Source organism: Nannospalax galili, unplaced genomic scaffold (genome assembly GCF_000622305.1).
Source record: "Nannospalax galili isolate Female #2095 unplaced genomic scaffold, S.galili_v1.0 scaffold471, whole genome shotgun sequence".
NCBI classification, from domain to species: domain Eukaryota; kingdom Metazoa; phylum Chordata; class Mammalia; order Rodentia; family Spalacidae; genus Nannospalax; species Nannospalax galili.
The window spans coordinates 500,689-512,328 of record NW_008330333.1 but is presented as its reverse complement, the minus strand read 5'-3'; the positions used below and the strand labels follow the sequence as shown (position 1 = coordinate 512,328).

Below are 11,640 nucleotides of genomic sequence, written 5' to 3'. Positions count from 1 at the left end.
TTTTACCTTGCTCTGAGCACTTCTTATGTTTGCCATGTAAATTCCCAGTTGTAGGACCCTGTCTCAAAAGGACTGAAAAAAAAAAAAAAAAATCACACAGCAAGAGCACTCTGGTCTGGGTCTGGGCTCTGAACTCTGATCCCACAGTTGTGGCCCTGGGAGAAGTAGAAATCAAGTTGTGTGTGTGATTCTCTCTGGGATGTCCATGATCTAATTATGGTCTGGGTGTCCCCCAAAGGTACACGTGGCTAGAAGTTTGGTCCCTAGGTAGTAACACTGGGACACGGTGGAAACATTAAGAGGCAGCATGTATTGGGAAGTCCTTAAGTCATTAGATTCCTGAGACTCACTGATACTTAACAATTCTCTGGAAAGGGTTGTCATGAAAGGAGCAACCCCTACCCCACCAACTCCCTCTGCTTCCTGGCCTGAGATGTGATCTTTTTTTCCTTCACACATGGTCTTCTATCTACCATGTGCCACAGGGGTTACAGCCTGCATCATGCCATCTAGACATTCAGCCTCCAAAAACTGTGAACTATACAAGTCTCTTCCTTTCAAAAGGCTGGCTGCCTCAGGCATTTTGTAGCAGCAACACATGCAGATTAGTAACAGAGCTTCAAGGTCAATAAGCAACATTTGGAGGCCTGGCAGAAAAGTCTAGGCCTGGGTCTGGGCCTGTATGTGTCTGGTAGCAACAGACTTTATGGGCTCAAAGAGAGAGTACAGTCACAAGGGGTCCCAAAGGGCATGAAGGAGGGACTCTATCTAGATGTCAACAGTCTCTAAAATCATCACCATCAACAAAGCTGTCCTCTGGACCCTACTGAACCCTCCACCAGTGCTCTCTAAGCAAGACCTCCAGAAAGAACCATTTGGTTTATCTCCACTGCCTCACCTCTCACTGTCTTGAACCTCGTATGCCAAGAAACTGCCTGTCCAACTGCCAATGATTTGCCCAATCTACCACCCCAGGCACAGACCCATGTACTTGAATGCCAGGCTGGGCAGCTGGCAGGTCCTCATCAGAACCTATATAATGTGAGGCCTCTGTGTCTCCATGCCCCCAGAGTCTTCATGTTCTGGGTAGTTGGTCAGTTGACTGACAACGCTTATCTGTACATTACCCTGCTCCTTGAGGGCTCTGCTGGCAGCCACCCTCGGCCCTCAGAGTACTAGCACATGTAGCAAATGTCAGCCTAGTATCTATCCCCACCCAGCTACTTCCCAGACTCTCTGGGCTCATACAGATGACAGTGCAGACCAGACTCTGAAGGTAGACACCAGAAGCCATTCAACTCTGCTTTCCCCTAGCATGGGCCACAGTGACCAGAATCAGAGTAGGTCCTGTGATTTCTGCCACACTAGGAGAAAATCCAGAACTGATGGCAGGACATCACAGCTCAGAGAATGTTGGGCCTCTCATGCTTCTGCCCTCATGTATCCACAGAGCTCCAAGAGCCCTAGATCATATACCCACACCTATCCTTCCTACTCTTACAAACTCATCTGCTACCTGGACATCTGTGTCATAGTTTTTGATATAATATCTGTATGCATGTGCAGTGTAAGCTTATGAAGTTAGACTCTTCCCTGCTTAATCAGCATTATGTCCCTAAACAAGCACTTCTAAATGAAAAAGCACAAGCAGATGCAGCTAGCAGAAGCCAGAGATGGCATTAAAAGTAGAAGCAGAGCTGGGCATGGTGGCACACACCTTTAATCCCAGCACTCAGGAGGCAGAGGCAGGCAGATCTCTGTGAGTTCAAGGCCAGCCTGGTCTACACAGTGAGTTCCAGGACAGCTGGGGCTACAGGGAGACCCTGTCTCAAAAAGACCAAAAAAAAAAAAAAAGTAGAAGCAGAATGGCAGGCATGGTAGCACATGCCTTCAAACCCAGCACTTGGGAGGCAGAGGCTGGCGGATCTCTGAGTTCGAGGCAAGTGTGATCTACATAGTGAGTTCCAGGCCAGCTGGGGCTAACAGGAAGACCCTGTCTCAAAAACACCGGGGGGGGGGGGTGTGTGGAAACAGAACCAGGGTATGGTGACTCACACCTGTAATGCCAGCACTTAGGAGGCTGAAGAAGAGAACTGTGGTGGGTTCTAGGCTAGCTTGAGCTACAGAGTAAGACTGTGTCTTAAAAATAAATAAATAAGCCCAGCATGGTGATGCATGTCTTTAATCTCAGCACTCAGGAGGCAGAGGCAGGCAGATCTCAATGAGATCAAAGCCAACAGGGTCTACATAGTGAGTTCCAGGCCAGCCTGGGTTGTAGGGAGACCCTGTCTCTTCTCAAAAAGACAAAAAAATAAAATAAAATAAAATAAAATCCAGCCTGGTCTCCATGGCGAATCCAGGACAGCTGGGGCTACAGGGAGACCCAAATAAAATAAAATAAAATAAAATAAAATAAAATAAAATAAACCAACAACAACAACAACAAAAAAAGAGTAGGGCAAGATAAAGCAAAGTTTTAATATGGATGAGAAAGGCAGAACACAGAAAAACTGGGCTCCTTGCCTAGGAGGAATAGAAAAGCTAAGCCCTCAGATACATGGACCAGCTTTAAAATTAGCCAGGGTTGGTGGGGGAAGGGGCTCCTCTGAAAGAAAGAGCACTTATTGAGAGCAAGAACAGTCCACTTATCTGGCTGAGAGGTAGCCCAGAGATGTGGTCTGGTCCAATATCCTGTCTCCTAAGCAAAAGTTCAAAAGGGTGAAAGGTAGTATTCCCTAGTGTTAGAAGAGTAAGGAATGTGTACAGTAATAAACATGCATGTAAGATGTAAGGTGAATCTGCTAGAGAGGTAGTCTGGACAGCCCTTTTCTATAAATGTCCAGAAACCAGGGTTAAAAATAACAAACAACAATTCATGTTTATGGATAAAAACTTCAATGCTGTAGGATGTTTTCCCCTTCAGAGACAGCATGTCAGTGAGCCTCAGCCATGCTCTGGTGCTGTCTGTTGCCTCTGGAGTCCCAAAGGAGCAAGGGTGAGATTCATGCTGTGTCCTTTCCTTTCAGGTAACAAACAATGGAATCACAACTCTAAAACACAAGGGGGGTAGCTGGTGGGTTTCATACAGGGCTGACCATGCAAAGGATACACAGCTTTTCATCATCCTGAAATGTGAAGTAAAGTTTCACAAAGAAGGGGTGATCTAGGCGTGACATCACATCTCGCTCTCTGGTTACATATGGGACTTTGTTCTCTTTTATAATATGACGTTTCTCCAGAATTTTAACTTAAGGCAAGAGAGAAGTGAGTAACTAACACTGGAAAAGGTAAAGCCACAATTTATAAATATAACTGGTATAAACTATAGTTTTTCCAAAATCACCTACGCTAGCTTTGTGGTCAGTCCGTAATGCTAACTTATGTCATAGACTCTGAAGTCAGCATAGAAACCTCTGGGCCCTACCACCACCCAACTTGCCATGTACACAAAGATGGCACAGCCCAGAACCCCACATACACAGCTCACTGGAGTTAGTACTTACTAGCATATTCTCTTGAGGTTGTCAGTTCTCGGGCCAGGACAACCTGGTTTGAGGAGAAAAGGGAAAAAACACACACTATAATAATGAGGAGACAGAGTCTGGTAAATTTTTGTCACCCTGCAAAGGCTACTTACCCATACACACAGTTTGAAGTTACTTTTAAATACTTTAGTTCCTATACTAACAAACCTATCAGAAAGCACTGCTCATGCTAATATGTCCTAATAAGTTAACAGTAACATAATAGTAACATTAACACGTAACAGTAATCTCCCCATTGTTCTCAGGTAAGCTAGTTACCAGCAGTTCTCATAGTACAGTCAAAGTATAAATTCAAGAACCAATAGACATGGTAATGCATTACCTACAATCTCAGTGCTTTGGAGCCTGAGGCAGGAGGACTGCAGTTCCAGGCAAATCTGAGCTACACAATAAGTCTCAACACCTCCATCCCAAACAAAAAAGAATTTTATTGACTGATATGTTCAAATACCACCATAAATGTGTACTGGGAATTTCTTCAGAAAATAACTCCATAAATGTCTTTTCAGTATAGGTCCTGCCCTTGACTTAAGCTTCTCCAACTAAGTGCTATCACACATTTTATTTGGTGCCATAAACACAGTTATGGCTATACTGGGTACAAAATAAAAAATTAAGCCATCACAAAGCCAGCACAAGAGCAAGCCCTTTCCAGCATGCCCTCCATGCAGAGCACACCTCAGTCTGTGCTCAGACACCATCCTCTTCAGCTGACAGGTCAAGGTTTGGCCAGAGCCTGCTGGTAGCAGCTTTGCCACAGAAGCTTTGCCCCACCATGGCTGATATACGTAAATGTGTTCCCCTAAACATATCTGATGCCCTTTGGATCAGAAAGTAAATATCCCTGAGAAATCTCTGGGCCTGGTGGGAAGACCTTCAGGAAGTCATAAGGCAGGTTCACTGGCTCCTGGTTGTAAATCACATCCTATGACAGACATGGTCCTGGAAAACACTATGAGCTACCCACCGCCATCAGGAATGAGGCTGGATTGAATGCACTCAGGGAGAAAAGATCTCAAAGATCTTGCTGGAGGAACATGCTGTATATGCATTCCCGGACACTAGGGTGAGAGGAGTGGGCTGGGAAGGGACATTCCTCCCTGGATTATGCATTTATACAATAACACATTCCTTCATGCTAGTTTCCTAAGTAGGAAAAGGGAAGAAGTTATGAGAGTACCTCTGTTGAGTGGAATCCCTCTGGACGAAGTATTTATATAATCTGTTTTCTTAAATTTAGAATCTTTTTTTTTTTTTTTTTCTGGTCTTTTTAAGATAGGGTCTCCCTGTAGCCCCAGCTGTCCTGGAACTCACTATATAGACCAGGCTGGCCTTGAACTCACAGAGATCCGCCTGTCTCTGCCTCCTGGTGCTGGGATTAAAGGTGTGCGCCAGCCACCATGCCTGGCTAAATTTAATATATTTTAACCAGGTTTCCCAAAGAACAGAGAGGGTCTTCTGGAGAATCACATGGGACATGCTGCCCATGTCACCTGCTCTCTAGCACCAGTTCCAAGCTCTGCTAACTCAATATTCTGCTTGATCTGTTAATCTGTCTTTTATCCACCCCCCGGATATCTAATTTTTTTTTAATGTTTTATTTTTATTTTATGTGTGTAAGCGTATTGCCTGCATGTATGTGAGGGCACTTGTGTCATGAAATGCCACATAGGTCAGAAGAGGGCTTCGGATTCTCCTGGAACTGGAGTTAAGGACAGTTTGTAGCTGCCATGTGGGTGCTGGGATTCGAACCTGGGTCCTCTGCAAGAGCTATCAGTGCTCTTAACCAGTGAGCGATCTCTCCAGTCCCTGGAAATCTAATTTTAAAGTGCTCACTATTTCAGGAATGGAGAGAAACATCAGAGGATAATACCTAGAGATCCATGGCTATAGATCCCAAACAGACAGGAAGGAGCCTCAGGCTTGTACTGCTTCCCAAGCATTTCATGGAATGGGTTCAAAATGGCACTAAGGACAACTGTGCCACTCTGGAAGGATGGTGCCTAATTTACATTCTTGTGAAGATAAATATAAAAAGAGTAAAACTGAGAAAAGGGAGAACTTCACTAGAATATCATTAGCAGCTGAGTGCAACACCCACACTCTGAAAACAGTTTCCTCTTCCAGCAAGGCAAGGCAAAGGCACAGGGAGCAATCTTCATAGTTGAAGGCTTTTTTCACAAGGCCCAATCTTCCTTTAAACAGAGTTACTCCACCAAAGTTACTAATTAAGATCTAAATCTTAATGTGTAAGGGTCACCACAGTCAGTGGTAATTAAAATGAGAATATAGAGGTAAGCTTTAAATATTTCATGTTCTTTGTACTTTAGAATATTTCATAAATGCCAGGCATGGTGGTGCACACCTTTAAGCCCAGCACTTGGGAGGCAGAGGCAGGTGGATTTTTGTGAGTTTGAGGCCAGCCTGGTCTGCATAATGAGTTCCAGGGAAGCAGGGGCTACAGGGAGACCCTGTCTCAAAAAAAGACAGGGGAGAGAGAGAGAGAGAGAGAGAGAGAGAGAGAGAGAGAGAAAATAAGAAAACAGATTCTAACCTGGCATGGTGGCACATGACTTCATGACTTTAATCCCAACATTCAGGAGGTAGAGCTCTGTGAATTTGAGGTTAGCTTGGTCTATGTAGTTCTAGGCTAGCTAGGACTACATAGAGAGAGACCCTCCTATGTCCCCCAAAACAAAAAAGGAAGGGGGAAAGGGAGGGAGGGAGAAGAGGAAAGGAGGAAAGGAGAAGGGAGAAAGGAAGAGGGGAGAGAAAAGAAAACAAATTTCACATATGGATTCTTGATGAAGGTCAAGTATAAGAAACATGAATATGGGGCTGGAGAGATGGCTCAGTGGTTAAGAACACTGACTGTTCTTGCAGAAGACCTAGGTTCGAATCCCAGCACCCACAGAGCAGCTAACAACTATCCGTAACTCCAGTCCCAGGGGATCCGACAACTGCTTCTGTCCTCCACGGCATTGTACGACATGAGTGCACTTACCTACATGCAGGCAATACATGCATACACATAAAATAGAAGTATTAAAAAAAAACACGAATAATTTAGGAACTCTCCAGGGTAAGGAACCACTAGTGCTACCCTAGAGCACCCATTTCAGACTGGAGATAGAACACAGGAATCTGTTTCATTGGAGGCTCTTTAGGACAGAGTATACACCCTGGGCTTCTCTGTGTAGCAACAGCCACTCAGCCCCCCAGGCCTCACCAGGCTTTCAGTATTCATATCTTTGCTTACAGAGTCAAACATGAGGCAGGTAATCCTGAGTGCAGCTTGACAGTAATGACACAATGTTTCGGTTTATGAAAACAACAACCTGGGTCCTAAGTCCCTGCCTAGTGTGGCAGTTTAGATAACAAAGCAAACAAAAGAGACGCACAAGAAAAGTCATTAAATGTTACCAAAAATCTTCAAAGAGATACTAACACTGATACTAACTTTTAATCTAAGGAACTAAAAAGCTTCCTATGGCCTATGGCCTGTCCAAGGAACACAGCATAGCCTGCCCATGCTGGGTTAAAATGAAATTGCGGTTTTAAAGCAACATAAATCAACAGATGCTTTTTTTCTGGCATTTTGGACAGAGTCTGGAACTTACCATGTAGACTAGGCTGGCCACAAATGTCAAAGAGATTCTCTTGCCTCTGCCTCCTGTGTGCTAGGATTAAAGGTGTGTGCCATCACACTCAGCAGGTTTAGATATTTTAACTCAGGTGGTCTGCAGGGAGAGACCACTCCCTCCAAGACTTCAGTAGCCTTCACAACAAGAGACAAGCCAGGAGGACCTGGAACAACTTCCCAGGAAGAAAACTGCCTGGAGCCAAGCCTACAATAGTCAGTGATCTCAAGAGAAACCTGCTCAATGAGCAACAGTAGCAGCAGCAGCACATACTCACTGTCGAAAAAGAGCCTTCGCCAAGAATCTTCCCAAATTTGAAATCTTCAGGCCGTTTCTTTCGAGGCTGTGGTGGTGGCTGGGCAGGATGCTGCAAAGGGTTGGTACTTGGCCGAGCTTCAGCTGTGGTGCCATCCATGGTGGGTCCCTGCCTGCTGACACCACTAGGAATGCCAGGGGCTGAGCCGGACTCTGTCTGAGACCTCACCATTGATGGAGACGGGCAAGCACATAGCACCACGCTGGATTGAATGGGAACAGTATCATACTGTGGATACAGAGGAAAGAGGTAAGTCAAGTGGCTCCCTCTTGAGTAGACAGACCCAAATGCAAGCACTTTATTATACTGCTGAAGACAGGGTAGCCCATCTGGTTTTGGGTGTCCACTTCAGGCACACTCCTCCTCCCTCTCTCTTTCCAGTGCTTACATCCAGACAACTCTTTACCTCTCCATTAGCACTGCATAAGACTCCAACCACCCCCCTCAAGGCCATGCTAAAACAAGCAGAGATAGCATTTCAAATTTGTAATTATGGAGGATAAGTAGATAAGAGTAATGATTAAATATGTTTACAATATACAGAGATACCCAATGCTGGCAAGACTATGAAAAAGCAATACTCATACAACTATGGCTGGCACCCAGAACTGCTGTTATTTTTAAAAAGTGTTTTTGGGAAAGTAATTTGGCAGTTGACAAAGTGATGAGAGAATAGTTGTCAATGAGACAGAAATATCATGAGGTCAAGGCCAGCCTGGGCTATACATTTAGCTGGGCATGGTGGCATGTATCTTTCATTCCAGCACTTGGGAGACAGAGGCAGGTAGATCTCTGTGAGTTTGAGGCCAGCCTAGTCTACATAGTGAGTTCCAGACCAACTGGGGCTTCAGGGAGACCCTGTTTCAAAAAGACCAAAAAACAAAAAAAGGAAGCAGAAGACAGGTGTGGTGGTACACACATCTGTAATGCCAGCACTCAGGAGGTTGAAGCAGGAGGCTCATGGCTTCAAAGGCATCCTGGGCTAGCAGCAAGACCCTGTGTCAAAAAGATGAGAGGAAAGAGAGTGGCACTGAGAAAGGATCTGAATGTTCAAAGCTAAATTGGCAGTATATAAAAATGTATCCACATCCAGAAAAGCCTTTTCTTCAGCTCTGCCCGTGGCATGTCCTCACAGCAGTAACACTAGCCTAATTATAAAAGTAAACAGGTTGAGGAGATATAGCTCAATCAGTAAACTCCTTGCTTTACAAATACTATGAGTTCAGAACCCACTTAAATAAAAAAAGCTCTAGCTGGGTGGTAGAACATGTGTGTCTAACATGCCTAAGGCCCTGGGTTTGATGATAACTAGCACAGAAAAAAAAAAAAATTCCAGTGAAAACAACAACAAAACAGCCAAGCCTGATAATAGCACATTTTTGTAATCCCAGCACTGGGGAAGTAGAGATAAGCAGATCCCTGGGGGTCACTGCCCCACTAGCCTAGTCTGCTTAGAAAGTTCTGGGCCAGTGAGATCTTGTTATAGAAAGAAATAAAAAGGTAATCTGCACTCCCCATATACACATATAAACTCACAAACACAAAAGACAACATAAAATAAACTCAGCATATTCAAGTTACCCAGGTACTGCGGTCTAATTACAGTCCTCCTTACTCAAGAACTCAGACAGCACTTATCTCAATATGGCCCTGAGGGCTGGGAATGTAAATATAACTCAGTGGTAGAGAGAATGCCCACCATGCATGAGGTCCTAGGTTCAATTCCCAGCACCACCTAAAAGAAAATTTTAAAGTACACAACTCAATGGGATCCTGGAACCACACTGCCTCTGAAACAACCCTGCCCTACAGAACAACACAGCAGGGCTGCCACTGGCCAAAATGTGACCCAAACACTAAAAACAGAGTGCTTAGAAATAAGCTGACCCTAAGAAAAGCCATGAGTTCATAATGATACACAAAGGTGGAGGGAAAAAAGTCTAACAATATAACTCTATCAGCTAAATAGACTGAACACTAAATTATTAATTCATGTAATTCCGTATGGTCACAAAGCTGCTTCTTGAGCTGTGTATTATTAATTAGAACAGACAGGGATTTTCTCTTTCTATGTAAATAGGGAAGGATACACAGAGTGAATGTAAAGAAGCCAGGGCTCTGGAAACAGTAACTATACCAAGTACAGGAGGACAGGTGGGCACACAGTGGCCAAGAGTCAGCAGAGGAAAGCTTAGCCAAGAAGAGATACCAGAGATACTCAGGAAAGCTTAGCCAAGAAGAGATACCAGAGATACTCATCTTGAGATCACCAAAAGCTTAACAAGAACAAAAGCAAATCTAGACAGAACATCCTGTGACCCAAACATGATGACTACAAAGGAGAAAGGAATAGCAGATGGTGAACACTGGCAGGTGCCTGGGCTCCTGAGGTAAGCTGCCTTCTGAAGGATGGGGCAGCAAAGCACACTCCCAAGGACTCTGCCCTAGCAGCCACCATCAACCCTGCACCTGCTCCATAGTGAGACAAAACAAGCTTTTCTGTGGGTCTGTTGAGGTCATCATCATGCCAGGCAAAGTGTAAGACTATGTATAAAAATATAAAGGAGCTAACCAAAAATATTAATGATATATGACTGACTGAGTGTAAGGGTTTAAGGAAATCTCACTTTCTTGTGTGCTAAGAGGTGTTCAAAGCCTCAGTGAAATCTTCAGCAGATATAGAATGTCAGTAAGTTGAACAAAAGGAATATACCAAGACTAGCCAAGTATTTTCCATATACAAAACTCCTTGGACAAGGGTGATGGCTTAGTGGGTGAAAACTCTTATGCAAGCTTGATGACCTGAGTTTGGATTCCCAGAACCCATGTAAAAGTGGGACACAATGGTATCAGTCTGTAATCCCAGAATTCCTATGGTGAGATGGTAGGCAGAGACAAGAGAATTAATTCCCCAGAAGCTCTCAGACCAGCTAACCTAGAATATGCAGCACAAGGGCAGACAAGGAGAGAGCCTGCCACCAACAGGTTGAAGTGGTAAAGGCTGACATCCAAGGTGAAGGCTGATATCCTCTGGCCCTCACATGTATACCATGGGATGTGTGTACTCACACAACCTTAGCATGGGGACACACACACATACACACAGAGTACATTTACATACACACACACACTAGATAAATGTTTTTAAAACCTTGGCAGGGCTGGAGAGACTAGTTGTTCTTGCAGAGAACCCAGGTTCAGTTCCCAGCACCCACATGGTGACTAACAACCATCCCTAACTCCAGTTCCATGGAGTCTAACACCTTTTCCTGGTCCCTGAAAGTACTGCATGCATGTGGCATATTTACATACATTCAGGTAAAACACTCATACACATAAAATTAAAATAAATAAAAACCTTGGATATAAAGTAATTATTCTCTCAAAAAAAATCACGAAGAGGGCTGGAGAGATGGCTTGGTGGTTGGGAGCACTGACTGCTCTTGCAGAGGGCCTGGATTCAATTCCCAACACCCACATGGTGGCTGCAAACCATCCTTAACTCCAGTTCCAGGGGAATCCGAAGCCCTCCTCTGACCTCCACAGCACTGTATGACATGGATGCACTCACATATATGCAGGCAATACACTCATACACATAAAATAAAAATAATAAACACTTAAAAGGCAAGAGGCTGGAGATGGCTCAGTAGTTAAGAGCACTTCCAGAGAACAAACCCCCACCCCACCTTCCAGTTTCAGTTCCCAGCACACACATGGTGGTTCACAACCACCTGTATGCACATATATACACTCAGGCATATACATACAAAATGTTTCCTAAGAAAATGAGTTAACAGTTTTTAAGAACAGATTTTAGAAACTAATACAAAAGAAAAAATGGCCAGGTGCACACCTTTAATCCCAGCACTCGGGAGGCAGAGGCAGGTGGATCTCTGTGAGTTCAAGGCCAGCCTGGTCTACATAGTGAGTTCCAGGACAGCTGGGACTACAAGGAGACCCTGTCTCAAAAAGACCGAAAAAAAAAAAAAAAAAAAAAAAAGCCAGGCGTGGTGGCACACATCTTTAATCTCAGCACTCAGGCAGCAGAGGCAGACAGACCTTTATGAAGTTGAAGCTGGCTTGGTCTACATAGTGATTTCCAGGACAGCTGGGGCTACAGGGTTTGCCTATCAGG

At 44.4% G+C, this 11,640-nt stretch overlaps 1 protein-coding gene across 2 annotated transcripts in view; it reads right to left on the bottom strand.

Annotated features, from left to right (window-relative positions):
- Pdpk1 (3-phosphoinositide dependent protein kinase 1) overlaps window positions 1-11,640 on the bottom strand; it is a 79,144-nt gene that overhangs the window by 33,939 nt on the left and 33,565 nt on the right. For both annotated transcript variants that reach the window (XM_008845534.2, XM_008845542.1), the window contains exons 2-4: window positions 7,464-7,730; window positions 3,504-3,546; window positions 3,110-3,247 (exon numbers count right to left, since the gene is read on the bottom strand). In XM_008845534.2, the coding sequence (XP_008843756.1) occupies window positions 3,110-3,247; window positions 3,504-3,546; window positions 7,464-7,730 (448 nt within the window). The remainder of the gene's footprint in view (window positions 1-3,109; window positions 3,248-3,503; window positions 3,547-7,463; window positions 7,731-11,640) is intronic.